This window comes from Plectropomus leopardus, chromosome 3, assembly GCF_008729295.1.
Source record: "Plectropomus leopardus isolate mb chromosome 3, YSFRI_Pleo_2.0, whole genome shotgun sequence".
Lineage (NCBI taxonomy): Eukaryota > Metazoa > Chordata > Actinopteri > Perciformes > Serranidae > Plectropomus > Plectropomus leopardus.
The window spans coordinates 20,678,544-20,701,862 of NC_056465.1; the positions used below are offsets into that span (position 1 = coordinate 20,678,544).

The 23,319-nt window shown below is 41.2% G+C and overlaps 1 protein-coding gene across 1 annotated transcript in view; it reads right to left on the reverse strand.

The window, feature by feature from the left end:
* Positions 1 to 23,319, reverse strand: part of ttll7 (tubulin tyrosine ligase-like family, member 7) — an 87,752-nt gene that overhangs the window by 19,968 nt on the left and 44,465 nt on the right. The window contains exons 12-17 of the mRNA XM_042484167.1: positions 23,147 to 23,220; positions 18,198 to 18,333; positions 11,404 to 11,490; positions 7,902 to 8,133; positions 5,570 to 5,865; positions 3,392 to 3,526 (exon numbers count right to left, since the gene is read on the reverse strand). Coding sequence (XP_042340101.1) covers positions 3,392 to 3,526; positions 5,570 to 5,865; positions 7,902 to 8,133; positions 11,404 to 11,490; positions 18,198 to 18,333; positions 23,147 to 23,220 — 960 coding nt within the window. The remainder of the gene's footprint in view (positions 1 to 3,391; positions 3,527 to 5,569; positions 5,866 to 7,901; positions 8,134 to 11,403; positions 11,491 to 18,197; positions 18,334 to 23,146; positions 23,221 to 23,319) is intronic.

Sequence of the window (23,319 nt, forward strand, 5' to 3'; positions counted from 1 at the left end):
AGGTATACAGTGAACACTTTTGTTCGCTTTCCAGAAAGTTGCTTGTTTGCTTGTTTAGTGTTCTCTCTCAACAGGAACCTTATGAACGTTGTCTGGTAAGATGTACGCCCTTTTGTCATATTTGTTTTGTACGTACACACATTACCCTCAATTAAAGCACAACAGAACACACTCCATACATCACACCTTTCAGTGGTTCCCTCTGCGACAAAAAAGCGCATTTTGAGTGAAAGATAAAAGAGGCAATTACTCAGATAGAAACGCACCATTAGCCCAATTAGTCCTCAACTTTAACGTGGAAAACATAAATTGCCAAAGATTGTTTTCATGCCAAGTGAACACTCCTTCCTCTCCTGAGGCAAAGAGCGAGCCATACAGGTGCAGTTGCTCATCTGCGTTTCTATGGTGCTCTCATTAGGGTTTGTTAACAGTACAGGTGTGGTGATAATTGCCTCTCACGACCCCGACACACCCAGATGTCACACACACACACATGCATGGTTTTTGCTGCTCTTGTGAGGACATTATTATGGCTCACATTAATTACTTAGTGGCTTGCCCTGACTTAACCTTAATCAAAGCAATTGCATGCTTTATCCTAAGTGTTACAGAGGCTTAAACTTACTGTAATTTTATTAAGAAATGTTCAATTAAATCAATATAAGGGATCCCATGCACATTACAATGCATGTAATAGCATATTATCAGTTCTTGTGGCATTATGACAATGCCAAATTACATATATGTTTGAAAAGTAATAATGGTTGACTCCAAGATTTTGCATGTTGAGATTTTAGGGTTGCCCCCAAAACACTGATGATCAGTTGAATCACTGCCCATTTTGTTAATTTACATGTGTCATTGAACACAGAGCTGCACAAGACTACAAGGCTCCCAGCTACTTAAATTGGCTAACAGACAGAGGGACAACTGACAGTATATCACATAAATAAACTTAATTGGTTTATAGTGGACACGTTAACAGGTTCACTTTATTTGTTTGTTTTTTTTTGTTTGCTTTTTATTTTATTTATTTATTAATTTTATTAATTGAATTTTATTTGCTTATTTTATTTTTTTCAATTATTTTTCACATGCCTTTTTTTATTTTTTCAATTATTTTTTAAAACTATTATTTTTTTAATGAATGAATTAAATTTTTTTTTTTTTTACATTTTATTTATTTTACATGTTCACTTAATTTTCCTTATATTATTTTGTGCTGAAACAACTGTATTCACCCTCTATCTGAGACACTCCAGTTTAGTGCCTGTTTCTAAAGGCAACCTTTCCAAAAAGCCCAGTCTGCTCTGATTGGTCAGCATTTGTGGATCTTCAGTATCTGGGCATCCGTGTTCTGTCATTGCAGTCAGGGGAGTGTAATTTAGCTGCACTTTCTACTGTGAAAAATCACCATTAAAAGCTTTTAGACGAATATCATCACAACCTGACATGTTTCAACAGGAATATTGACTGACATTGGGCAGAAAATACAAACATCAGCAACCAAGATAAAACATTTTTCTCCAGTTAGCATGTATGTAGCAGGGTATGTAATGTAAGCACTTGCAGCAGCGTGCCTAAAGCATTTGACCATAAAAACAAATCTGTCATGAGTTGACATTAGCTTTGGATGAAAGTAAAAAAAATTGAAACAGAGTATTCTGAACGTTCTGAATCCTGATGTTTCTGCTCACCGGGATTCCTTCTCCATAAGTTTGTGTCATTTTTAACACTTTGTCTGCGTTTAACATGAACATCCGACATTGTAACATTATATACTATACGACAGAAAATTTAAAAAAGCAAACATAATGGGTCCCCTTTAAGTAAACAGCTTCTGTTGTATACTTCTCAAGTACCCTGGTTATTTGGGCCATTGAACATGTTGTTTTGCTGGTGTGTCTGTCATTAGTCAGCCAGGTGAAGAGAGTCTGGCTGGCTGCTGTCCTTTCAGCACCACGGGAGCTGTGGTGCTGAACAGACAGCTGGTTCTGAGGACAGCGATGGCCCAAACAGAGGTCAGAGTCAGTGTGGACTGGACGGATGGATGCTTTCATAGTACTTTTGTGCCACTAATGTGTTGCTTCTGGTGTGAGTTGAAGGTGAGAGTCTGCCTATCTTTGGATTTCTTTCCTGTTTTATTGCTTTGGCAAAACACAATATCCATTTCAGCTTCTTTTATTGGAATTTCTAAATTTTCTAAAATGTATATGCTCTGAATAGACATTGAGATAATGACTGATTGAAGTACAGCTGCTGTGTTTCTGTACATCCCACAATATAGTTACACATAGGTGTTGTTCTTTAAAGTGATGTTTATAGCTGTTAGTTAACTGCACTGCTCTTGTTAAATTTTTGCCTGCCTTCAATAGCATATATGTAATAAACATCATTTACATCCATATAAGTCAACCATATGAGCCACTTTTTCACTGTTTGTACAAATTGTACAACAACATAAAAGTTAGGCAATAACTTTTGCAAAAAAAAACAAAAAAAAAACACACCAAATGCAAGGACACAGTGATCTGACCAGAAATAGAGGAGGCACTGATTAATACAGAGGAGCAGTGGGGAATAGTGCGGGACTGCAAACTGAGCGACAGGTTGTCACTGGGGTCATTTGAAAGACAATGGGAGCCAAGCCAGAGCGGACAGGCTATTGTGGAGGGAGGCAAAAAGGGTCACTTTTAGTTGGGCTGTGGAATGACCGCACCTGGCCACAGAGGGGGCTCTGGGAATACAGTGGTCCCAAATTTCAGTTCAAAACTTTTACTCTATGTTTACTCTCTTACTTTTCTTTTTTCTTTTCTTGTGTAACTTTGTTCTATTTTTTTTCACTATTTTTCTGCCCCTGAATAATTTTGATACACACTGTACTACACACACACACACACACACACACACACACACACACTGATTAACAGACGACATAACATCGCCACTTCACTTTGCATTTATGTGATTTTGTCTATTTTAATTCATCTATTTTAGTTTTCTTTTAATTTATTCTTTATTCTGTCTCAATCATGTTTAATTCTATTATTACTTTTATTTCCGTGTTTACTGCTTATATTCTTTTACTTTATGTATGTATATATATATATATATATATATATATATATATATATATATATGGGACATGGGTTGTTGTTGGGGTTGCTTTTCGTTTTGTAATTGTTTCTATGTCTTATTTTCCATTAGAATTTGTCTTCCTTCTAATATGTTTTTACCTCAGATATTTTGTTCAATTCTCCTTTTTTTAATTTGTCTGGCCTTAGAAGTTATTAATATTATTATTATTATTATTATTATTATAGTAGTAGTAGTAGTAGTAGTTGTAATAGTAGGAATAGTTGTAGTAGTAAAAAAGAAATAGTGCACACACCTCATCCAGCACAGCCTCGGCTTCCTCCTCAGTTTTGCCTGGAAACCGGATCCTCATGGCGGTGAGCGCGGCCAGAGTCTGACGCACCAGCTCGGCCTCCTGCTCTTTACTTCTCAGGTTTATCAGCGGGTCACCCTACACACACACACACACACACACACACACACACACACACACACACACACAAGTAGTGAGAATCTAATTAGGTATTCGGTTACACATTAATAAAGCAGAAAGGTGTCATTTGCACCTACGTATGTCAGATCCAAACAGACTGTAAACACATACACCATGTTAGTGACAGAAATGGAAGAGAAATTTATTTAAATCCGGTAAAAGATGCCGTGAGTCTGATTAAGTTATCAGAAAATTTCTGTTTTTGGAGCACAGTATATTGAGATGTAATTACTTGAAGGGATGCAATTAATTTTCATTTTCATTACTAATTAATGGTATTTTTTTCAGACAATGAAGGCAAATTGACATCATATTTTTACATTTTGTGAGTCCTAATTTATAAAGGAGGCTCCTAAAAATCACCTAGGCTCAACAAAGTATAATGTTTAATTCACACATAAGTGCTTTTTAACACATCAAAACAATATGAGCGGGGTGTGTGATGTGTTATTACTGTATTATGAATGTTAATCATTGTTATTCCAAATTATCAGTGGATACTTACAATTTCACTGGCATTTTATGAACGTGCATTTTTGCCCTGAGTGCTCATTCATTTGTTATCCTGCAGCCACCTGTTATAGTCATAGATCATTATTTTCTTTACGTGGCAGTTAGCACAGAGCCGTATCAGTAAAGTGCATCCAGGTAATTATAAAATTGCCTAATTTAATGCTATTTTGTTACTGCTAGGGCATTGCACTCACTGGCGGACCTATATCCAGTTTGAGATATCCTGTATAAGCATGCACGTTTCTCCGTGTGTGATTCCCACAGGGAAGTTAAGTGTGCAAGATTGGTGGTTTAAAAAAAAAAAAAAAAAAAAAAAGGAAATTCCCCTGCCAGTTTGTAAACCTGTGTGTCAGGATACAGTGACATAACCAGTGCACTCCATGGCCTTTATGGGTACAAAGGTTTTCCACTCAGTTCTATTTCTCAGTGGTAAAAAGTATTCTGCACCATTTCATTTTGCTCCACTGTACTGTGTACTTGTAAAGAAGGAAGGGGAATGGAGGAGGCAGGCAGAAAGCAACAGATGGCAACATAATAGAAGACTACAGTAGGCCTATACAGTATTGAAGGAGCTGCTTAAGAGATTCCTAGTGGTCCAGAATACAATATATGCCACAGGAAGAAAAAAAATCTACAATGACAGACATTGGTTAAATAGAAACAGAAAAGTCTTGACTGTTTACTTTAAAGGGAGAGATCACCCTTAAAAATTGAAAATACACATTTTTTCTCTTACCTGTAGCGCTATTTATCAATCACGATTGTTTTGGTTTGAGTTGCTGAGTGTTAGAGATATCAGCTGTAGAAATGTCTGCCTGTTCTTAAATCTAATGGTACTAGATGGCAGTGGGCTTGTGGTGCTCAAAGCACCAAAAAATACATTTAAAAAATTCAACAGCAGTTTCCAGAAATCATGACTCGGTTACTCAAGATAATCCACATTCCTACATGAAACTGTTGTGAGCAGTTTCGAGTAGGAGCTATTTTCTTTCTGCTGAACTACACCTTTCAACCTTTTCAACACATTAAACAGAGAATTCATCTACTCATGGATGAGAGGCTTGTGCTCGTGATAGCGTGAGACAGAAACATTAATGCCGTCCTCCTCGGCTGCGATGTTAGCTGAGCTAGCAGTAGATGAATGCGTAGTTTCTATTGAGAGTTTCAAATGTATTTTTGGCTTTGAGCATCACTAGCTGAGTGACTTCTAGTTCCATTATATTCAAGAGATGGTCGTTATCTCCGTTACTCTGTAATTCACACCGAAACAATCTACATTAATAAAGAGCACTACAGGAAAGGTACAGGTAAAAAATGTATTTTTGATTTGGGGGAGGTGTGGATCAGCAGAGGATTTCCCCTTTGAGTGATACAACAGCTGGAATATTTGAAAAGAAATTTTCTTATCCTTTTCTGTAACTGACTATCTGGCACATTCTGAATTATAAAGAGGAAAACCGGACTTTGTGTGTTTGTTGAGTATCTTACTATGTTGGAGTGGATGGTCCCAAGGCTGTTGCTGTGAGGAACGCGGTGGGTGGAGCCACTACGGCTCAGCGAGTGAGAGCGAAGCGTGGCGGAGCTCGGCCTGACGAGGGGAGTGGCCATGGGAACTGTGGGAGAAGGCCTGGTGGGCAAAGCCCGCACCTCACTGGGCGATGAGAGGGAGGCGATGGAGCGAGGGCAGGAGATAGAGCGCCTGATTGGACCAGAAAGTGTTGGGGAAGCAGAGGAGGCAGGGCTGGTTTTGAGTGACTTGAGTGGAGGTTTCCAGTGCATGCGACCTGCGGGGAAACAGAGAGAGAGAGAGTGATGAGGGGGGGGGGGCACTGACTCACTGTCACACTTGAATTTCTTTTCTTCCCTGATCCTGTCTCAGTGCCTCAGTCACTGTCGAGCTTCCCTCTCTGCTTTCCAGCCGTTGCCAGGTGGCTTTGGAGATGAAGTGTGGCTTTAAAAACTTCCATCACCGCACTCTGGCACACTGACCCAGTGGCCCAGTGTGTGTGTGTTATTAACGACCGCAGCATGTGTAGTCAAAACCAGAAACTAAACAGTAGCCCTGTCTGGTTTGGGAATGGATGAAAGAGCAGCTCTCTCTTTCTGACACACACACATGTACACACAAACAAGAACAACACATGTGAACACACACACAAACTCAGAGGAAATAAATCCTGAAAACCCACACTAACACTCTCCGTTACCCTTGAAACTCCTCCAGATTGTATACCAGTCAGTGTATTAGTGTGTGTTTTCTGTGTGTGTGTGTGTGTGTGTGTGTGTGTGTGTGTGTGTGTGTGTGTGTGTGTGTGTGTGTGTGTGTGTGTGTGTGTGTGTGTGTGTGTGTGGCTGGTGAACCTTCCGAGGTTTGGATATTTTGCCAAATGAGAGCATTACGGGGCTTAGTCCTAGCAGCCTTTTGGTGGCTTGGTATGGAGTAGGGCTTGGCAGGGTTGCTGTCTGTCTTTACACACGCATGCACACACACACACAGATCCAAAAGTGGAGCTTTTTCATGGTTTTGTCCCTTATTTTGTGACAAATAGAATGAGCTCATGCAAGGGTCCTCTCTATTGAGCAGTAAAACCGTCGGTCCACAATGCAACTGGAGAGTTTTTTTTTTTTTTTCTTTTCAAGGTCGGCACACAGACTGCTGTGATAGGTGCCCTCTTCCTCACTTCACAGAGTTGAGTTATGTGACTTCTGCGAATAGGTGGGAATACTCGAGACTTATCACTCTCACTATAAAACCGTGAATATTTCGGCATTAAAGTCAAGGTGTTTTCAAGGTAAACAACGAAAGGGGTCCTTTTTTTCCACTCCCTTTCTCTTTCAAATTATATTCCTCCTTCTCCGCCGTCACCTTCCATTCACTGGAACTGCACTGCTCAGGGTACTTTTCGTTCCTCGAGTGCTTTTCAGTGCTTTAACATTTGTGTGTGTGTGTGTGTGTGTGTGTGTGTGTCCAGTTTGTGTGTGAAGCTAGAACTCTCTTCTAAGAAACTCCAACAAAGACCCACTTTCCACAAGTCAAAGGCTATGATCACCCTGTTTACACTTTAATTTAAATCCAAGGACCTACTACCATTTTATCACATCAATTAGGCATAGAAATAATGGCGGGCTGATGAACATCTGCAATGTAGCCCCTGCTGGCTCACATCATCACAACCTGCCTGGTGCTGCTGCTGGAGTGTGTGTGTGTGTGTGTGTGTGTGTGTGCACGCACGCACGCACACACTCGCACTGATCAAAGCAAAACTCTCAGCATTTGTACTTAAAAAAGTGTGTGTGCATGTATATGGAAATGTGTTCTGTACAGCTATGAATATTTTTCGAACTGTATAAACGTGGAAGGTGTACCAGGTTAGAGTGTACGACATATGGCTGTAGCATCATAGGATCAGTTCCAATTTCCTTATTGCATCATTATATACTGTACATTCACGATTTATCTCTCCTGCAATTTGTTCCCTGTCACAGTCAGATAAGATGAAAACGGAGACACAAAGTCTAAGACAAGAGATGTTAAAAATGTGTTTTTAGTGTGTGACTGCACATTTGCACATGTGAAAAACAAGTTTGTTTTAGTAATTAAGCTAACTGCTGTTATCAGATGAGCAGTTCCAACTAAAAAAGAAAGGGCGGGATGAAGAGAGAACAAGCAAAATGAGGAGAAAACTAGTACACAAAGAAACAAGAAAGTAAACAAAGCAAGAATGAAAGATCGCAGGAAACAAGGTCCCTGTGAAACCCCCACGCTCAGGCTTCCTAATGAAGACATTCTTAGACATTTTTATACATCCTGCCGCTTTACCTGAGCGCTCAGCCAAGTTCTTCTCCTTGCTCTCCCCAAGGTCATAGGAAACTTTCTTCTCTCTCTTCTCTCCGCCTCTTCCTCCTCCTCCTCCTGCTTTCCCTCTATCCTCCTCTTCTTCATCTGAGGAAGTGCAGGAGTTGTCGGCGCTGCTGCCGCTGGTGAAGTCAGCCAAGTAGTCCGGTCGTTGTCGTCTCGGTGTCTGACTGCATTCTGGCATGGCGGTCATGGGCTGGAGGGGACAAACACAGATACACGGATATGCATAAGACATGCTATAATTACGAGCAGAATGTGAACACATAGATCCAAATATAAGCTGGATTTGTGCACATTTAAACAGATGAAACATACATGAAGATACCCATATGCTCCCTCCCTCCCTCCCTCACACACAAACACACACACACACACACACACACACACACACACACACACACACTTAAACATAAAAGACACTGAGATGTTGTCAACCTCTCTCAGCCTCTCCTCACCCTCAGCCCATTACCATCTGTCACTGGGAGTCCTGGTGGTGACATGGCTAGCCCACGTGCCCGCAGGAGTGTATGTTTGCTTGCAGGCTCATTATGCACAGATACACAATTACACATGCACTCTTTTATAAGCTTGGCAGTAACCACAAACACGCATATGGATGGCTTGAACAAATCTGACCTGATTGGTTAATATGTAAAATTTTAAAATAGAAGTTCCAAAGTTTCTTTAAATGTTAGATATTTCATACACTGTGAAGCTTTTATTTTAAATCATGGTTGCATCTTGTATTTACAGCTTAGCATGAAGACCTATTATGCTCATGTTGAGGCTCAAACTTGTATTTAAAGCTTCTAAGAGAACATGTTGAAATGCTTTAATTGTCAAAAAACACTTACTTGTCCTCATACTGTCTATGCTGGAACACCTGTATTCACCCTCTGTCTGAAACGCTTACTTCACATACTTCTGGAAATGTTTTGGTCCCCAGACTTTGCTATGGAGTGAGTGCTCTTGACTTTCACGATAATCTTTGGTAGAGGTTGCAGCGGCACAGAGGAAGAGAGACTCTGTTTTGTAATTAAGATTTTCTTCTCTCTTCTGCGTAGAAGTGGTGAATTTACAGCTCACTGCAACTTAAGCTGACGCAGTCTCTGGCTTTTGTTTGATATCTATTGTCAGCAAAAATGTTGTTGCACATATGCAATCTGTTGTTCGTGCTGTGAGCTTGTTTATTGTATTACACAAATGTCACTGTCACATTGAACCTCCCGCTTAAACTTTAAAACTTTGGGTGGCTTAGTGGATAGAGCAGGCGCCCCATGTATGAAGGCTGTGTCCTGTGTCTTTTAGGCTATCACTCTGTACTATCTAATAAGACAAAAATGCCCCAAAAAAATCTTTAAGAAACTTCAAAACTTCATATGGAAAATAAAACGAATCGACAAATAGTCATATTGAACGGCTGAATCTTAATCGACTGACATAATTGTGAGTCGGGTACATCCCTACTTTCTACAGTGAAAAATCACCAATAAAAGTTTTTAAACCTAATTGGACCTGTTCAAAAAGGACCTTGACCAAGAAAACAAGCAACCAAGTATACGTGTTTCCCTAATGTTAGCATGTAGCTACTTGTGGCCACATGAAGCAGTATACACTTTGTAATGTAAATAATTGTAGTAGCGCTTCTGGAGCAGATAAAGAAATCTGTCACAAGCTGGCTTCAGCTTGTCTTGAAAGTACAGTACAGCAGGATTCAGAACAGTCTGGAGCCTGATGATTCTGCTCACAGGGATTACTTTTACATGTGTTTACTTTACTGAGCACTTTTAATCACAGCTAAATACACGTGGCTGATTTCTGCTCACTAGAAATCATCATCTGCGTCAGCCCTTAAACACATCCACAAAAGCTTTTTTTTCTCAGTTAGGAGTTCATTAAGTAGAGTCTTGTCTATTTCACATCCTGGAAGGGGACGCACTGATAGCATTAATAAAGCATTTATACATCTGTTATTCAACGGTTAGCTCGGGCAGCGCTGTCAGGCCACCCAAATTAATGGGCAGGAAGTGATCACAGGGCTTACACAGTCACCGCTGGGTAGCTGTGTGGGTGAGTGATCGAGGAGGATAGAGACAGAGAGAGATTAAATACATGAGGGGAGAATAAAAGGGAAGATGGGAACATCAGATTGATGGGGAGAGAAATAAAGAGGAGCATAAGGTGAATCTGAGTATAGGAGCAGAGAGAGACAGAGAGAAGGCATTGAATAGACGAGGAGAACGGAAATGAGCAGAGAGAGAAAGAAAAGGACAGTGAACATAGTAAGAGTGGAGACAGACGAGGAGACAGGAACAGACAGTGGATAAACAGTAGAGAGTAAGACAAAGACAGAAGGCCAGACACTGAACAGATGAGGAGAGAGAGAAAGAAACTCTGGATGACGGAGTTTGAGTGATTGGGTAAAGTCAGGCTAAATGTTGAGCTGAGGGGTCCACAGGGAACAAATGTGATATAGTACATATAATTGGAAAGATAGCAGTCAAAAAGACATTAAAAGAAACAAAAAGAAAATCTAAAGGCACTTTCACAATTTCACTTCCTGCCTTCCTTGCTCTCAACCTCTCGTCCTCTGCGTCTGAACATTTCCTCAGCGATAACAAACCTTAGCGGCCCTTCCTTCCCTCAAAATCCTGTCTCTAATCCCTTTGCCTCACTCCTCTCTCGTAGCTTGTGCACACTCGCTGGTTCAGTTGCACCAGATGGCTTGCGAGCGCAACACCCCAAGGAGAGAATCTATCCGTCACAGCTCTTTCTTTCCCCCTGCTCTCAATGTCTCTCTCAGCACACTCGGCAACATCGAAACTGACGGGGTCCAAATTAATTTGGACAACAGTGATTGTGTCTGAACAAGTCCTCATTCCAGCTAAGGCCTCTCTAATGCAGGCGCTGAACTGCCCTGTCGAGTCCCTAACACACTCTTTGAGTGTTCCAGCCAATTTAGCCCTCGAGTGAGGGAAGGATGTAGGTGTGCAGGAACGGAGGGAGAGAAAAAGGGATGGAAAGGTGAAGGGAGGGGAGTGAAGCAAGGTGATGGAGGGAGTAATGTGCTGTCGTGGGAAATCGAGGGGGCGTATAGGTGTATGTGACAGAGGGAGAGGGAGATAGACAGAAAGAAAGATAGCACAGAGAGAGTGAGAGAGACAGCCTGACAGCTGTCCCCTTGGGGAGTTGGGTCTTTTCTTTGGGCCTCTTTCTGATTCTTTTCTTTCTCGCCCAACCCGCCTCCCCTCTCTTTATTTTTCTGAATCACGTCCTATATGCTTTCTGTGGGCGTTAGCTCCAGGCATCTGCCTACCTGCCTTCCACCTCCCCCTCTCTTTCTCTCTCTCTCTGACACTCTATTTTGCACTTTTTCTTCGCTCCCTTGAGGCATGTGGCCCTTATTCTCCCTGTGCTCTCTAGGTGTCTGTGTCTCCCCACCGTCTCTCTCACTCTCACTCACCTTAGGGCCTCGTTGCCTGGAGGATTTGCCCATCAGCTTCTCGTCGTCCAGTTCACATTGCTCCAGCAGGTCCAAGATGTCCTCCTCCTACACACCAACACAGCAGAAATACAATGTAGATGAGAAAATGCCAAAGGTGATGATTTATGTTACATCAGGAACATAACAGTATCAAACATCAGCAACAAAGTAGTTCAATCTTGACGATACAGTTATAAGGAATAATTAAAAATGATTTGATGTTTCATATCTCTAATCACTTTGACGTCAAAATTAGGTGTGAGAAAATAAACTTCAAATATTTTTTAAAAAGGGGAGGGATGAAAAAGTTTGACTTCACAGGCATATGCACCTTATCTGGAGGTTAGAAAAAAAGGCCCTGGCTGAACATGCATTGCTATTTGGCAGCACTCATAGAGACCGAATTTGGAAAAGGCAGCGTCACGGCCAACGCCAATATGCTGGGGCCTTGGCCATTTGGCCGTAGCTAAAATGCAAGCAAAGGTGATTAATGTTGCTTCACGGCTGGGACATAAAAAGCTCCCAATTGACGCTAAAACACAGATGAAAAGTGATTGTTTTCTCTCAGATTAGCCATCAAGCTGCTTTCTGGGGTCGGGAAGGTCACTATGCCCCTGGCGCTCTCTGTGCTGGTGTGTTTGTGCATGAGCGTTGGTGTGCATGAACATGTGTATACAGTGGCATATTTGCATGTCTGGAAGTATTGAAGTACACATTTATTGGTTCAGACCATTTTTGTGAGTTTGTTAGCCTTCTATCTAAATAGTGGCTACCTTACTACCTATTTAGTGTATTTATATCTCACTATGTTTAAGTGACTATGCAGGCGTTTATGTGTTTGATGTTGTGACCTTGTAAATGTGTCAGCCTGTTCAAATAGTCGAGCCAGTGTTAGATGCAAGACCTCATATTTTAAGATGATCAGAAGAAGAAATAATAAAGTAGATGAGAGTTAGAGTGGGTTTTAAATTATCCAACTTTCTATGTGTATTTTTAAGTATATTAATAATTGCGGTTTTAAGTAATGTGGCCTACGTTTTGAAAATTAGTATCAGCTGTCTACTGCAGTGTTTGTCCCCAATTTGCTATGAGAAAACAGTGCTTTGCCTCATGTTGAAGACATTATTTAGAAAATAGCGGCATTTTTACTTCAGCAAAAGTCTGCCAACTCAGTAACCTTTCACGAGGTGAAAACTTCACCACCCACCGCAGTTTAAGAACCACCGGAGGCCCATTACCTTGTTAAATTGCACCAAAGCAGATAGCATGGATGCTTTGACATGCTTTACAGCATGGGAGAAAACAAGAACTTGACACATATAAAGAAATTACAGATTAATTGAAAGCAACTTAAATTTATCTAAAAGTGTTAATAACGCAGTGAGTCAACATCAAATGGTGCTGCTCCATAGGTTGGAAAGAGCTCCTTTTAGCAATTGCTGGCTGTCACAAATGAATACTTCCCAACTTTGTTAGGTCATGATTTTTAATGATCACTTAACAAATTAAAACATTTTATACCCTGTGTGTGTGTCAGCCCACATAATATGTAGCTGCCTGTTAGAGTACTTTGCTATCGCCAACAGTCTCTGTACATGTCACCTCATAAACTATATTGTCTAAACAAAGTACTTTTTTGGCACCAGAGGACTGAGTGTGTATTCCCATCCAGCTAGCTTTTGTATTTTTATCCATTTTTGCTGAAAAAGCAGTAATATATTTGCTGGCAGCTTCTACTACTTCTACTATGACTTCATATTTCTTGGCTGTTTGACAGATGACACTGTCTCGTCCATTTCTGTGGTTAGGAATTTACTTCTCTCATCGTAAAAAAGCCCCCACATACATCTAAGCCAGAAGAAAACTTCAGTAGGTAAAACTGGACTAGCTCTTTTAGACACATAAAAATCCTCCCTTTCTTTCTTCAAAGCAGTGAGGATAGGCTTTATGTAGAGAGGATACAGTGACACTTTTACTAGTTCAGCAGAAAATATGTTCCAGTTTTTTAAAAGATTTTAAATAACAAACAGCAGCTGCAGATATTGCCTACATGCATTATGTAGGTGGCATGTGTTGCAAGAGCAGGAACTGTTCCTTTGGTTGCCTGTAGATGGCGTCCATCTGAAGTTGTAATCTGCTGCTGTTTTTTTTTTTTTTTTGCCTGTGCCATTGCCTGCCAAATGCAGTGCAATGGACGATACTGATACCCCTTTTCCATCCAAGTGACATGGGTTCAATTCTGGTTGCACAAATCTCAATCTTTGCTATCCCCAACAGTCTCAAATCTCAATCTTTGCTATCCCCAACAGTCTCAAATCTCAATCTTTGCTATCCCCAACAATTTCAAACCTTGAAACAGAGTAATTCCACCAAATAAAATGAGTCATTTTACAGGGGTTGATCAGGAAAATGAATCCACTGATTTACAGACATCTCTTCACCCTGTCGGTCTTTGGTAATAACTCGTATTGGGATGCACGGCATAATGACGTGTAATTCCACTGTTTGGCCACTACCAAAATTGGATTCAAAGCCAACAGGTTGGAAAGAGAGGATGGAAGAGGCAACAATGGAGAAGTTAAGCGAGGAAATCATCGAGAAATTTGTGTGCAGTGGTGTCAATAATTATTGGCCCGTGGTTATTGTTGGATAAAAACAAATATCTGTAACAGAACAAAATCTCACAGGTAATCAATGTTGATCCATCGTCTCTCTACTACTGTTTAGTTCTGTTGTGCAACGCCCATCGGTGATGACACATTCTCAATTACAATGACTCCACTCAAAACTGGTGGAAATGCAGGCTGGTTCGCTAGATAGCATTAAGGTTCTAAGAGTCCCGAAGGGAACCAGTCTAAGAGCCAGAGCTGATTTGGTGGGAAAGGGGTATGGCTGATGCTGGTTTCAGGCACTTTGCATAAATGATGTGTTGTAAATTCTGCCTGATGTGCAACATAATCAGTAGCTCATTGGTGTCATGTCCCTATTTTCCTCTTTACTGTCAACCACTGAAGCAAATGTCGAGCTCTTCTCACCAAGAGTACCCTGTGAACCACACACTGTACTGAACAGTGTCTTCTTACAGCAGGACATACAACTTCTACATTAAGCTAGATTCTAGATAAAGCTATCTACTATTTTTAAAGTACACTACCAACAGACCCGTACAGAACCATAATGTATCCCTCTGTACATTTTCAGAGCTTGCAGACCACTTTGATAGGATCTGCACTGACGGTGAAGTGCTCCCTCACACTTGTGTATTTCTGCAGTTTTATTATATTGGCAGAGTGCTACTGGCCAGCTGAGCAAGCACCTGCTCAACAACATTTTTATTTTTCGTTTTCAGTATCCATGTGAGAAAAATGGAGGAATGGGAAAATATCGGCTGAGCAAGCGGGAAAACACAGATAGCGAACAACAGAAGTAACAATTTGATGCATACCTGTCAACCTAACTGTAATAGAAGTGGGGAGAAGGGTGATGCAAACTCCGTGGAAACCAGTGTAACCCGTGGGTGTGTTTTCTGTAGCAATGAAGCCAGGCTCTGCAGTGTATCAGCATGTTATCGCTAGGATTACAGCACAAGTTTTATTTTCTTTGATAGTGTGACAATCCATGACATTTTTCAATTCATGGCCCTGAGAAGCCCACAAAGGCAGCAAACACGAGTCTTGCGGGTACAATATCTGTCAGGCTTGACGGATATGTTGTTGGCACTCTGGCAAATGGCCTCTGGCCCCTTGCAGGAGGAAAAACTAGCCAAACAGGCATTGCATGCCAGATGATGACTTATGGATCCCACTCGCGTTTATAGACCAAAGCCCTGTGACTAGTGCACAAAATTAAAGGCTATACTTTGTTATCAGATTATTGATTGTTGTTTAGGTATAAACCTTAAATAAGTAATTCATGGCTGGTAAGATGGCCTTTTTTGCTACATGACCAGACAAAACAGAGAAAAAGGGCTGTGGCATTTGCTTTTACTTAAGAGGTAGAAAACCTACAACTTCCAGAATGCATTGCACCACATAGACCAATAAATGCTCTTGCTATTAATTGACGAAATGCAAACTCGCCCCTTTGACACAATGGCAGCCGGCTGCTAACAAACAATTTCGTATTAACTTTAACAGTAAGCTAAAATTGTAAATAAATATTTCTGAAAACTTTTGAGGTGAGAAATAGGTAACGCAGTAAAATAATCTTGGTTTATCAGAACTGCCTAGTTTTACTGTCTGATCTTCCTCCCTTTTCACTATGCAGGGAACAGTATGGCGCCCACTTTCTCTTTACATACTGTCGCTATTACAGCTAAACAGGGCATTAAAATACGATTGAAACACGGCAATGCTTTCGGAGGCAGTTGGTGCACTGTTGACCCTATTCCTGACATGGTCCATCTTAGGTGCAACCATAGACTGTATATAAAGATGGAAGACATGGCAGCTCGCCGAAAGTGAGGCTATTCAGTCTCAGTTGTCCCCTGGTGTCTTACAGCAGTACAGGTCATAAGGCCCGCCCCTTCATGTTAGCAAATTGGACATAGGCGAAACTAAAAACTCGAAGTACATGTCTAATAAATGTTTCCCAAAGATGGTTTCTGTCACTGAAGGTAGTTCTGATCAGTCTGATGTTTGTTCAGGTGGTTGTTTTTATAAGTTCAGTTTTAATGAGTTATTAAATTAAACAAAAGGGGGCTTTTCTGCCATGATTGACAGACGTGACAGCCAATCCGTGTGCTCGCATTCAACGGAGCTACTCACAATTGGCCAGACAGGTGCTTTGGCGGGAACTCCCCCAACACGGAAATCGCTACTGTGCAGATACGACTCTCGATGACATCACCGCCGCAAAATGGTAATGCCCGTATACTGGATATATTAACCTCACTTCAGCGGGGTTAAGTGGGGGTGTGTCATCCATCTTTAAATACAGTCTACTGCTGCAACTCGCCAAAACTGGTCACGGAAACTCAGCTCAAAGCGGCACTGTGTGACTCCACGTGGCCAAAAGTGCCAATAGAAAAGCTCTCTTATTCTTCCCTGGTCTATTGAATATTATATTCAAATTCAAAAACAACCATTCTTTACCATAAATTGCCGAGATGAGTATCTCTCAGACTCTGCCCACTAAAAAGGACAGGCCAGTTGTCACTCATGATCGTGTTATTAGATAAAAACTCTAGAGCGTCCCTTTGTTCTTATTATCTTTCTTCCTTCCTACTTTGAACAAGAGCCACATCTCTTTGTGTTGACTAAATTAAACTTACCTCGGCCTGGTGTACGACTCTGCCTGATCTTTGATTGACATCTCTATAAAAACTCTGCAGAGATTCTACTCTCTAAAGGACACACAATAACCTTCTGAAAACAAACTGTGAGCGGCTAGAGGCTGTTTAGGTAGGATTGTTTCTAAGAAAGCTGCAATAGTTGCACATGACATCCCCCGGTGCTTTGATATAAATTTGTAATGTCAATACTTCAGTCAAATATATTCAGTATTCATTATTACTATTCAGTTGCCAAAGCATTGGATTTTTTTTTGTTTCATCTGCATCTTTTTCTACTTATTAATGCTTCTTCCCTCCATGTGTTTTAATAACCCACAATGCCTTCCGCTGTGTCTTTTTGTTTAATTGATGTGTTCTTTCTGAATACATAACCAGACTTGAAAACGGAAAATTGGCTCTTTCTTTTCCTTGTTTTTTGTACTCAACAGAAATCATCCTCATTCCTAAAGTCTGTTCATAATAGAAATCTGTCACGATACTTTTAAAAGTATTTTACAAAAAACATAACGACTATCTCTATTAGCAACTCACAATCTTTATACTCTTTTTACTTTATACTGTTTTTTGTTTTTTTTTTTAACACATCCTGCTCTCTCCACCATTTAAACACTTCATATCCCCCTCTATTCCCCCCTCTCTCCCTGTCTCTACAGTAAAGTTGTGTGGTATGGAAATCGACTTCTCTCCTTTGCAAAGTCTCTTCATACCTTTACCTTCAAAGTTTAGCTGAAGCTACATCCCTCCTGGTACCAGAGAGGCATTGGCATTTATATGCATACAATGACTTCTAGCCCTGTACAAACATGAGCACGTCTTAGCACACGGCCACGCAAGTTTGTGTGTGCATGCATTCTCATGTATATATTCAATGTATATCCCTGAGTCTTTAGAAATAAATAATTAACCTATAGCTATGTACACTGAAATACGTGGGCAGCACGTGTAATCAACTTTGAAGCCTCTCCACATCTAACTTTGGCAGAAAGAAAGAATAAAGCAGTATGATGCAGAATGAGGACAAGAGAAAGTGATGAGTGTCTAACTGTAAAGAAAGAAAAATGACATTGTTGTGTGGGATTTGATTTGCTTTTAAAAGCTCATGTACACAGCACAATAAATATTTGTGGAGAGACGGAGTGAATGACAGAGGGAAAGCGAGGCAGATAGAGTAGAAGAAGGACACTCTGTCAGACGTTCTAACAAATCTGAAGGACTGCGGCACACTTTCCGCATTATTTGCGCATCCTTTCTTGTCTCTGTGGGCAGAATCTTAATAGAAATGCTTGTGTGTTTCTTTTCTTTGGCATGCGCTTGTCCACAAGTGTCTGCATATTGTGTGTATATGTTTGTGTGTGGGTCTCTGCAGGTTCCTGTGATGTGTGTGTGCGTGCTTGTGTGTGTGTGTGTGTGTGTGTGTGTGTGTGTGTGTGTGTGTGTGTGTGTGTGTGTGTGCTTGACAGTCTGCCACTGACGTACGTGCCTTCATTCGTTTCAGAGGATTATTCATTTCCTTTTGAAGTGAGGCAGCTCGCCCGGCGAGGAAGGTCTGAAAGGCGGCCGAGAGCAGGCTTTCATACTTCTCCAGCAGCAGCTTGTCGTCTGGGGGGTAAATACGTCTGCAGGCCGCAGAGACACAGAGAGGAAAGCAAGGAAAGAGAAGGAGGAGTGGAGAAAGAGGGAGAAAGAAAAGGCGAAGAAGGAGGGTCATCAGTGAGAGGGGAAATGGGGATGAGAAGGGTGATGGAAGAAATGATGAAATAGAGAAAAGGATAAAGAAAAAAACAGGGTTGGGTTCACAAAGGAGAGGGTGGAAGTGATCGGGTGAAGAAAAAGAAAGAAGAGGGGGATTGGGGTTTCAGCAAAAGAGGGAAACGAGGTGAGAGGAGGGGCGGTGACAGAATTGAGAGGGAGGGAGCCGTGACGGATAAAAGACACAAAGAAAGGGTAAGAGGGTAAGAAAAGAGTGGAGAAAGAGGGTCGTTAAAGAGATAGAGAGATGAAGAGAGGGAGCAGTAAAGAAATAGAAAAGGAATACAAAGATTAAGAGGGGGAGATTTTGATGAAAGAAGAGGGAGGAGTGGATGGAGTGAGGTACAGAGAGGTCGAGGCACAGCGGGTGAGAGTGGTAGACGGACAGAAAAGAGAGCAAGCAGGAGGGGAAAATTATAAGTATTTCAATGAGAGGTGTGAAATGATGGAGAGACAAATGGAAGGCGAGTGGCAGGATTGAGGGAGCAAAGAGAAAAGACAGAGGGAGAAAGAAAGAAGTATTAATGGAGACCTTGAGTCAAGAAACTGTACAAACTTCAGTCTTTCCACATGGCATAATGCATTAATGCACAACCGCTTCCCACACATACGGTACACTCACCCTCAGTGACATGTGCACTTTGTTGCAGTCTTTGCTAGTTTGCCCGTTCACACCTTCTGCAGAGTTCTGCTTAGTTTTAACAGCGCTCAGTGTTTGTCTTAGGCCTGAGGGGATTAGGTGAATGTATAAACCACTGCCTGGTTATCCTCATAATACATCTCCAAACTCCCCTCAAGTCATCGCTAGAGCCATCAAATCAAAACAATGACAGAGTTTTAAAAAACACTGGCCAGCGTGAAGAGGAAAAGCAGGGAAATATTTTCTTTACAGAAATACTTAGAGCCTGACTCCTCTTTTGAATCAGCAAGGCGTTTAAGGGAGTTAAAGAACTGACCTCCTTTTTAAAAAGACATAGTTGTATTGGCTGAATGTAATGTTTATATGCAGTAACATAAAATTGTCTACATTCTTCTGAATATAGATTACTAAGCCATTACTAATAAAGTCCAGGTAAAGAAAAAAGTAGATATGAGTTTGTCCCACCACAGAAAAATATATTGTTCACCCAGTCAAATTTTAATATTTAAAAAAACTTACCAAGGTATGAAATAAGATTTTAAAATTGTGAAAAAAAATGCTCTGAGATGCTTGGGGCCTGTCACACACAGGCCCTGTTTACACTGCCTGTTCAGGTTGGAAATATTGCACTGTTTATGCTGCCTCGCTGTTCTGTATAATAACACACGACCAGCTGTATAAGACAGCTGGCAGGACGGGATCATGGGTGGCACATCTCGCCAATTCCACATTTACATGTAAGCTCGGGATTCTTCTGCATTTGCTTTTGACGTTACAGGATGCCACTACCATGATGCCAAAAAATGCACATGGTGGGATGACGTTGCACATGATTATGTTTAGAAAACACAAGCACATGGCAACCAACGCCAGGATGTCAACAAAAGTACATGCTGGCACAGATAGTTAGGATTAAGCAAGAAGTGCCCTGATGGTTAGATTTAGGCAAAAGGGCACATGGTAAGGTGTAGAAAAAACCCCACCAATTTCAGACGGAAACCAAACCCTGGCTTCGCACATGAAAGTTGGATCTATCCACCGCTCCTCCCACCCACCAGCAGGTTTCATCCCTCTGCATTCTCAACTGACACAGACCATCCGCGTATCATGCAGCCTTAGCGGGTGCTGTCCGGCCGTCCCGCCACATGGCTGTCCAGTAACATAAAATACCATGAACAGTTCTGTGTGGCCGCGTTCTCAGCTGATGACATCCAGCAGTGTATTGTGCAAACGCAAAGGTGGCTTTTGACATCGGGATCTTACAATGAAAACACTGCTAAGCAGCGGTATTTGACGACTTTGGATTGAGAACGGGCTGATAGCACAGCACACACACTCTGAGCCAAGAGAGCGGCTGCACAGCTATAGCAGCTAATGTTAGCACAAAGCACACACCCACAGCAGTGAGTAGTAACTGCCGGTGGGGCAGGTAGTGGACACTGTGGAATTTAACAAAGATGTTTATTCATGTGTTAATATAGAGCATGGCAAACTTTTTAAAGCTTTATTTTTAAACATGTATTATGCGTTTGCAAAGAAATCGCTGCTTTGCTTTACCCTGATATAAAGCTTCACACATACCAGCCCCTGAGTTGTAGGTTTTAGTGAAGGTGCAGTGCTAAATAAAGTTTAACATTTTATAGTTTCACCATTAAAACTTTTACTGAACCCCATCTGCCATTTAACAACTTTATGCAGAGATGCTGTTCTGGGTGCATGATTTCCATATTGTTGAGAAGTTGACCCAATTCTATGCATTTCCTTAGTTACTGCTGTTCAACTCAAGCATCTACTGAATGTTGAGAGACCCGAGATGAACCAGTCACTTTATCACCTTCCCTTGGCACCATCCTATATGAGATTCTTTAACTGCCATACTTTTGAACCACCTTTAAGGTATGTGGACCAGATTTCTCCCTCCTCTTTAGAGAAATATGGAAAAAGACTCTTCATCACAGAGGGGTTAACTGAATTTAAATAATAACATTTGAAAAAAGCCAGAACTTGTCAGTCATCAAAGAGCAACATAAATCACTTGACTGAATGCAAAAGGTCAACACTTTAATAGTGGGTGTTAACTGCTCCCTCTTTTTGGCACCCTCCATCTCTGAACATATGGACATTTTTATTTGGGGATGACCCTGCAGTGTTTTTTATATAAAAATATTCGTGCTGGGGCATTTTCCCTCCATGTGTTCCCATTTGAGTTATAGACAAAGCTAATATTCATATTTCATTTATATCAGTTTCAAAGTATCTTTGCTTTGGTCAACAGTGTCTCTAAAGCCTCCTGATTCCAACTGTGTAAATGATGTTAAATGAACATCAACAATGGCATCAAGCAGCTGGGTTTCCCTCTGATGCCACGGGGTTCTGGCTCATCTGTAACTGATGCAAGTTTCATCTAATAGCCGAATGTAAGTAAGTTCATTAGCCGAACTCGTGTAATGAGAAGCAGTGTGTTAATCAGACTCCAGTGCTGCGCCGGGACACCATTTGAATGCTAAGAGGTCTTTATTAGGGGGTGCTCCAGACAGACCTCAGCCTGTCTGATTGACTGTCTGACTGCGTGTCTGAAAAGAGGAAGGAGGTGACAGCACTTCATGCAGGCTGGGATCAGTATTCTGACTCGCCATTCAGTCAAGTGATGAGTCAAGAAGTCACTCACACTCAGGGAGACAGCAAGAAGGGCGTGTGTGTGAGCCAATTGTGTGGGCGTGTGTCTATCTGTGTGTGAGAAAATCAAGACCTGGAAATGTGTGTGTGTGTGTGTGTGTGCGTGCGTGTGCGTGTGTGTGCGTGCGTGTGTGTGTGTGTGTGTGCGTGTGTGTGCGTGCGCACATATCAGATAAATACATAGAGGCATGAAGAGAAACTGAGGGAGTGTTATCAATTTGCAAAGGCTAAGCAGCAAATCAGAACTTGGTGTTGCTGAGTCATGCTCTGAGGTTGATCTGCTCCATATGTGAGGTGACTATTAAAAATTGACACACTTGGTGTCTTCCAAAGTCCCAGCTGGACTTTGAGGAGAAAAGAGTAGAGGTGCAGAGGAGCTGGAGAATGGCTGGCAGTAGTCAGGCAACTTAAACATGCTAATCTGAATTTCTGAAATGCTGAAAACATTGTGCATGTAGAAGTAACAGTTTGAACCTTGACATTACACACTACCTCTGATTTCCCTTTCTATTTAAAGAGGGATGCCATGATCTGATGGGAAGGGTCGGTATCGGGCCCGATCAACGCATTTTTTAGTTGGTTATTTTGAGCACGTGTGCCACCCGATCCTTTGTTTACTCTGCTGTCACACAGGTGGCATAAACAATGAACACAATTTGCTGCAGACTTTCAGGTTTTATTGAATAAGTAGACACAGATTGTTTTCATGTTCAACTTCAAGCTGCTACACCACTTTAAGTGGAATCGATATATTTGTTGGTCATTTTTGTTTTGACATGGAATTGTGACTATATTACCTATTTATAGTGTTCTGTACTTTTATTACAATGCTGTACTAAGTGGATTTGAGACCAATTTATGAAGACATGTTTTACTTTGTTTACTTTGTTATTTTGTTGAAAAAACAAATGCTGCACGAGGTGGCATTGTGTTAAAAGCCATATAAAAATATTTTGTCTTGCATTGCAGAGCTATTAAACTGTCAAGCATAAACACTGGATTGAATGTAATAACTTTAATGAATGTGCAGTGTGCATTGTACAGCTGTATTATCCAGGTAAATACAAGCATCGGATAGAGACTGAGTATTAGCAGATACTCAATATCAAATTATTGTGATTGGGTTCGGGGGCAAAAAAACTTGCTCAGGACATCTGTATATTTAACATTTTCTCCCAATCTTAATTCTTCTACCTCACCCGCTCAAAACATTAGGTGTTGTTTTTTTTGTTTGTTCTTTCTGCAGCAGCATTATTTATTCTCCAGGGAGCTCAGCACTCTGCAGATGACCCCATAAATGTAATTGAAGCTGGCAGCAGTATAGTGGGTTGCATTCATTGAGAGAAAGAGTCTCTCTACCTTACCTGTAGTTCCCCAGATGTTGCTTTTCATGCTCCTCCCTTGAGATTTGCTTTCGGACCTGTGCCAGTCGCTCTTTCTAGAAATGGGAGAAAAACCAAAGGAAAAAGGACTCAATCTCTCAGGTGATAGTCACTGCCACCCCCACCTTACATTTCATTTGGAGTAGAGAAAAAAG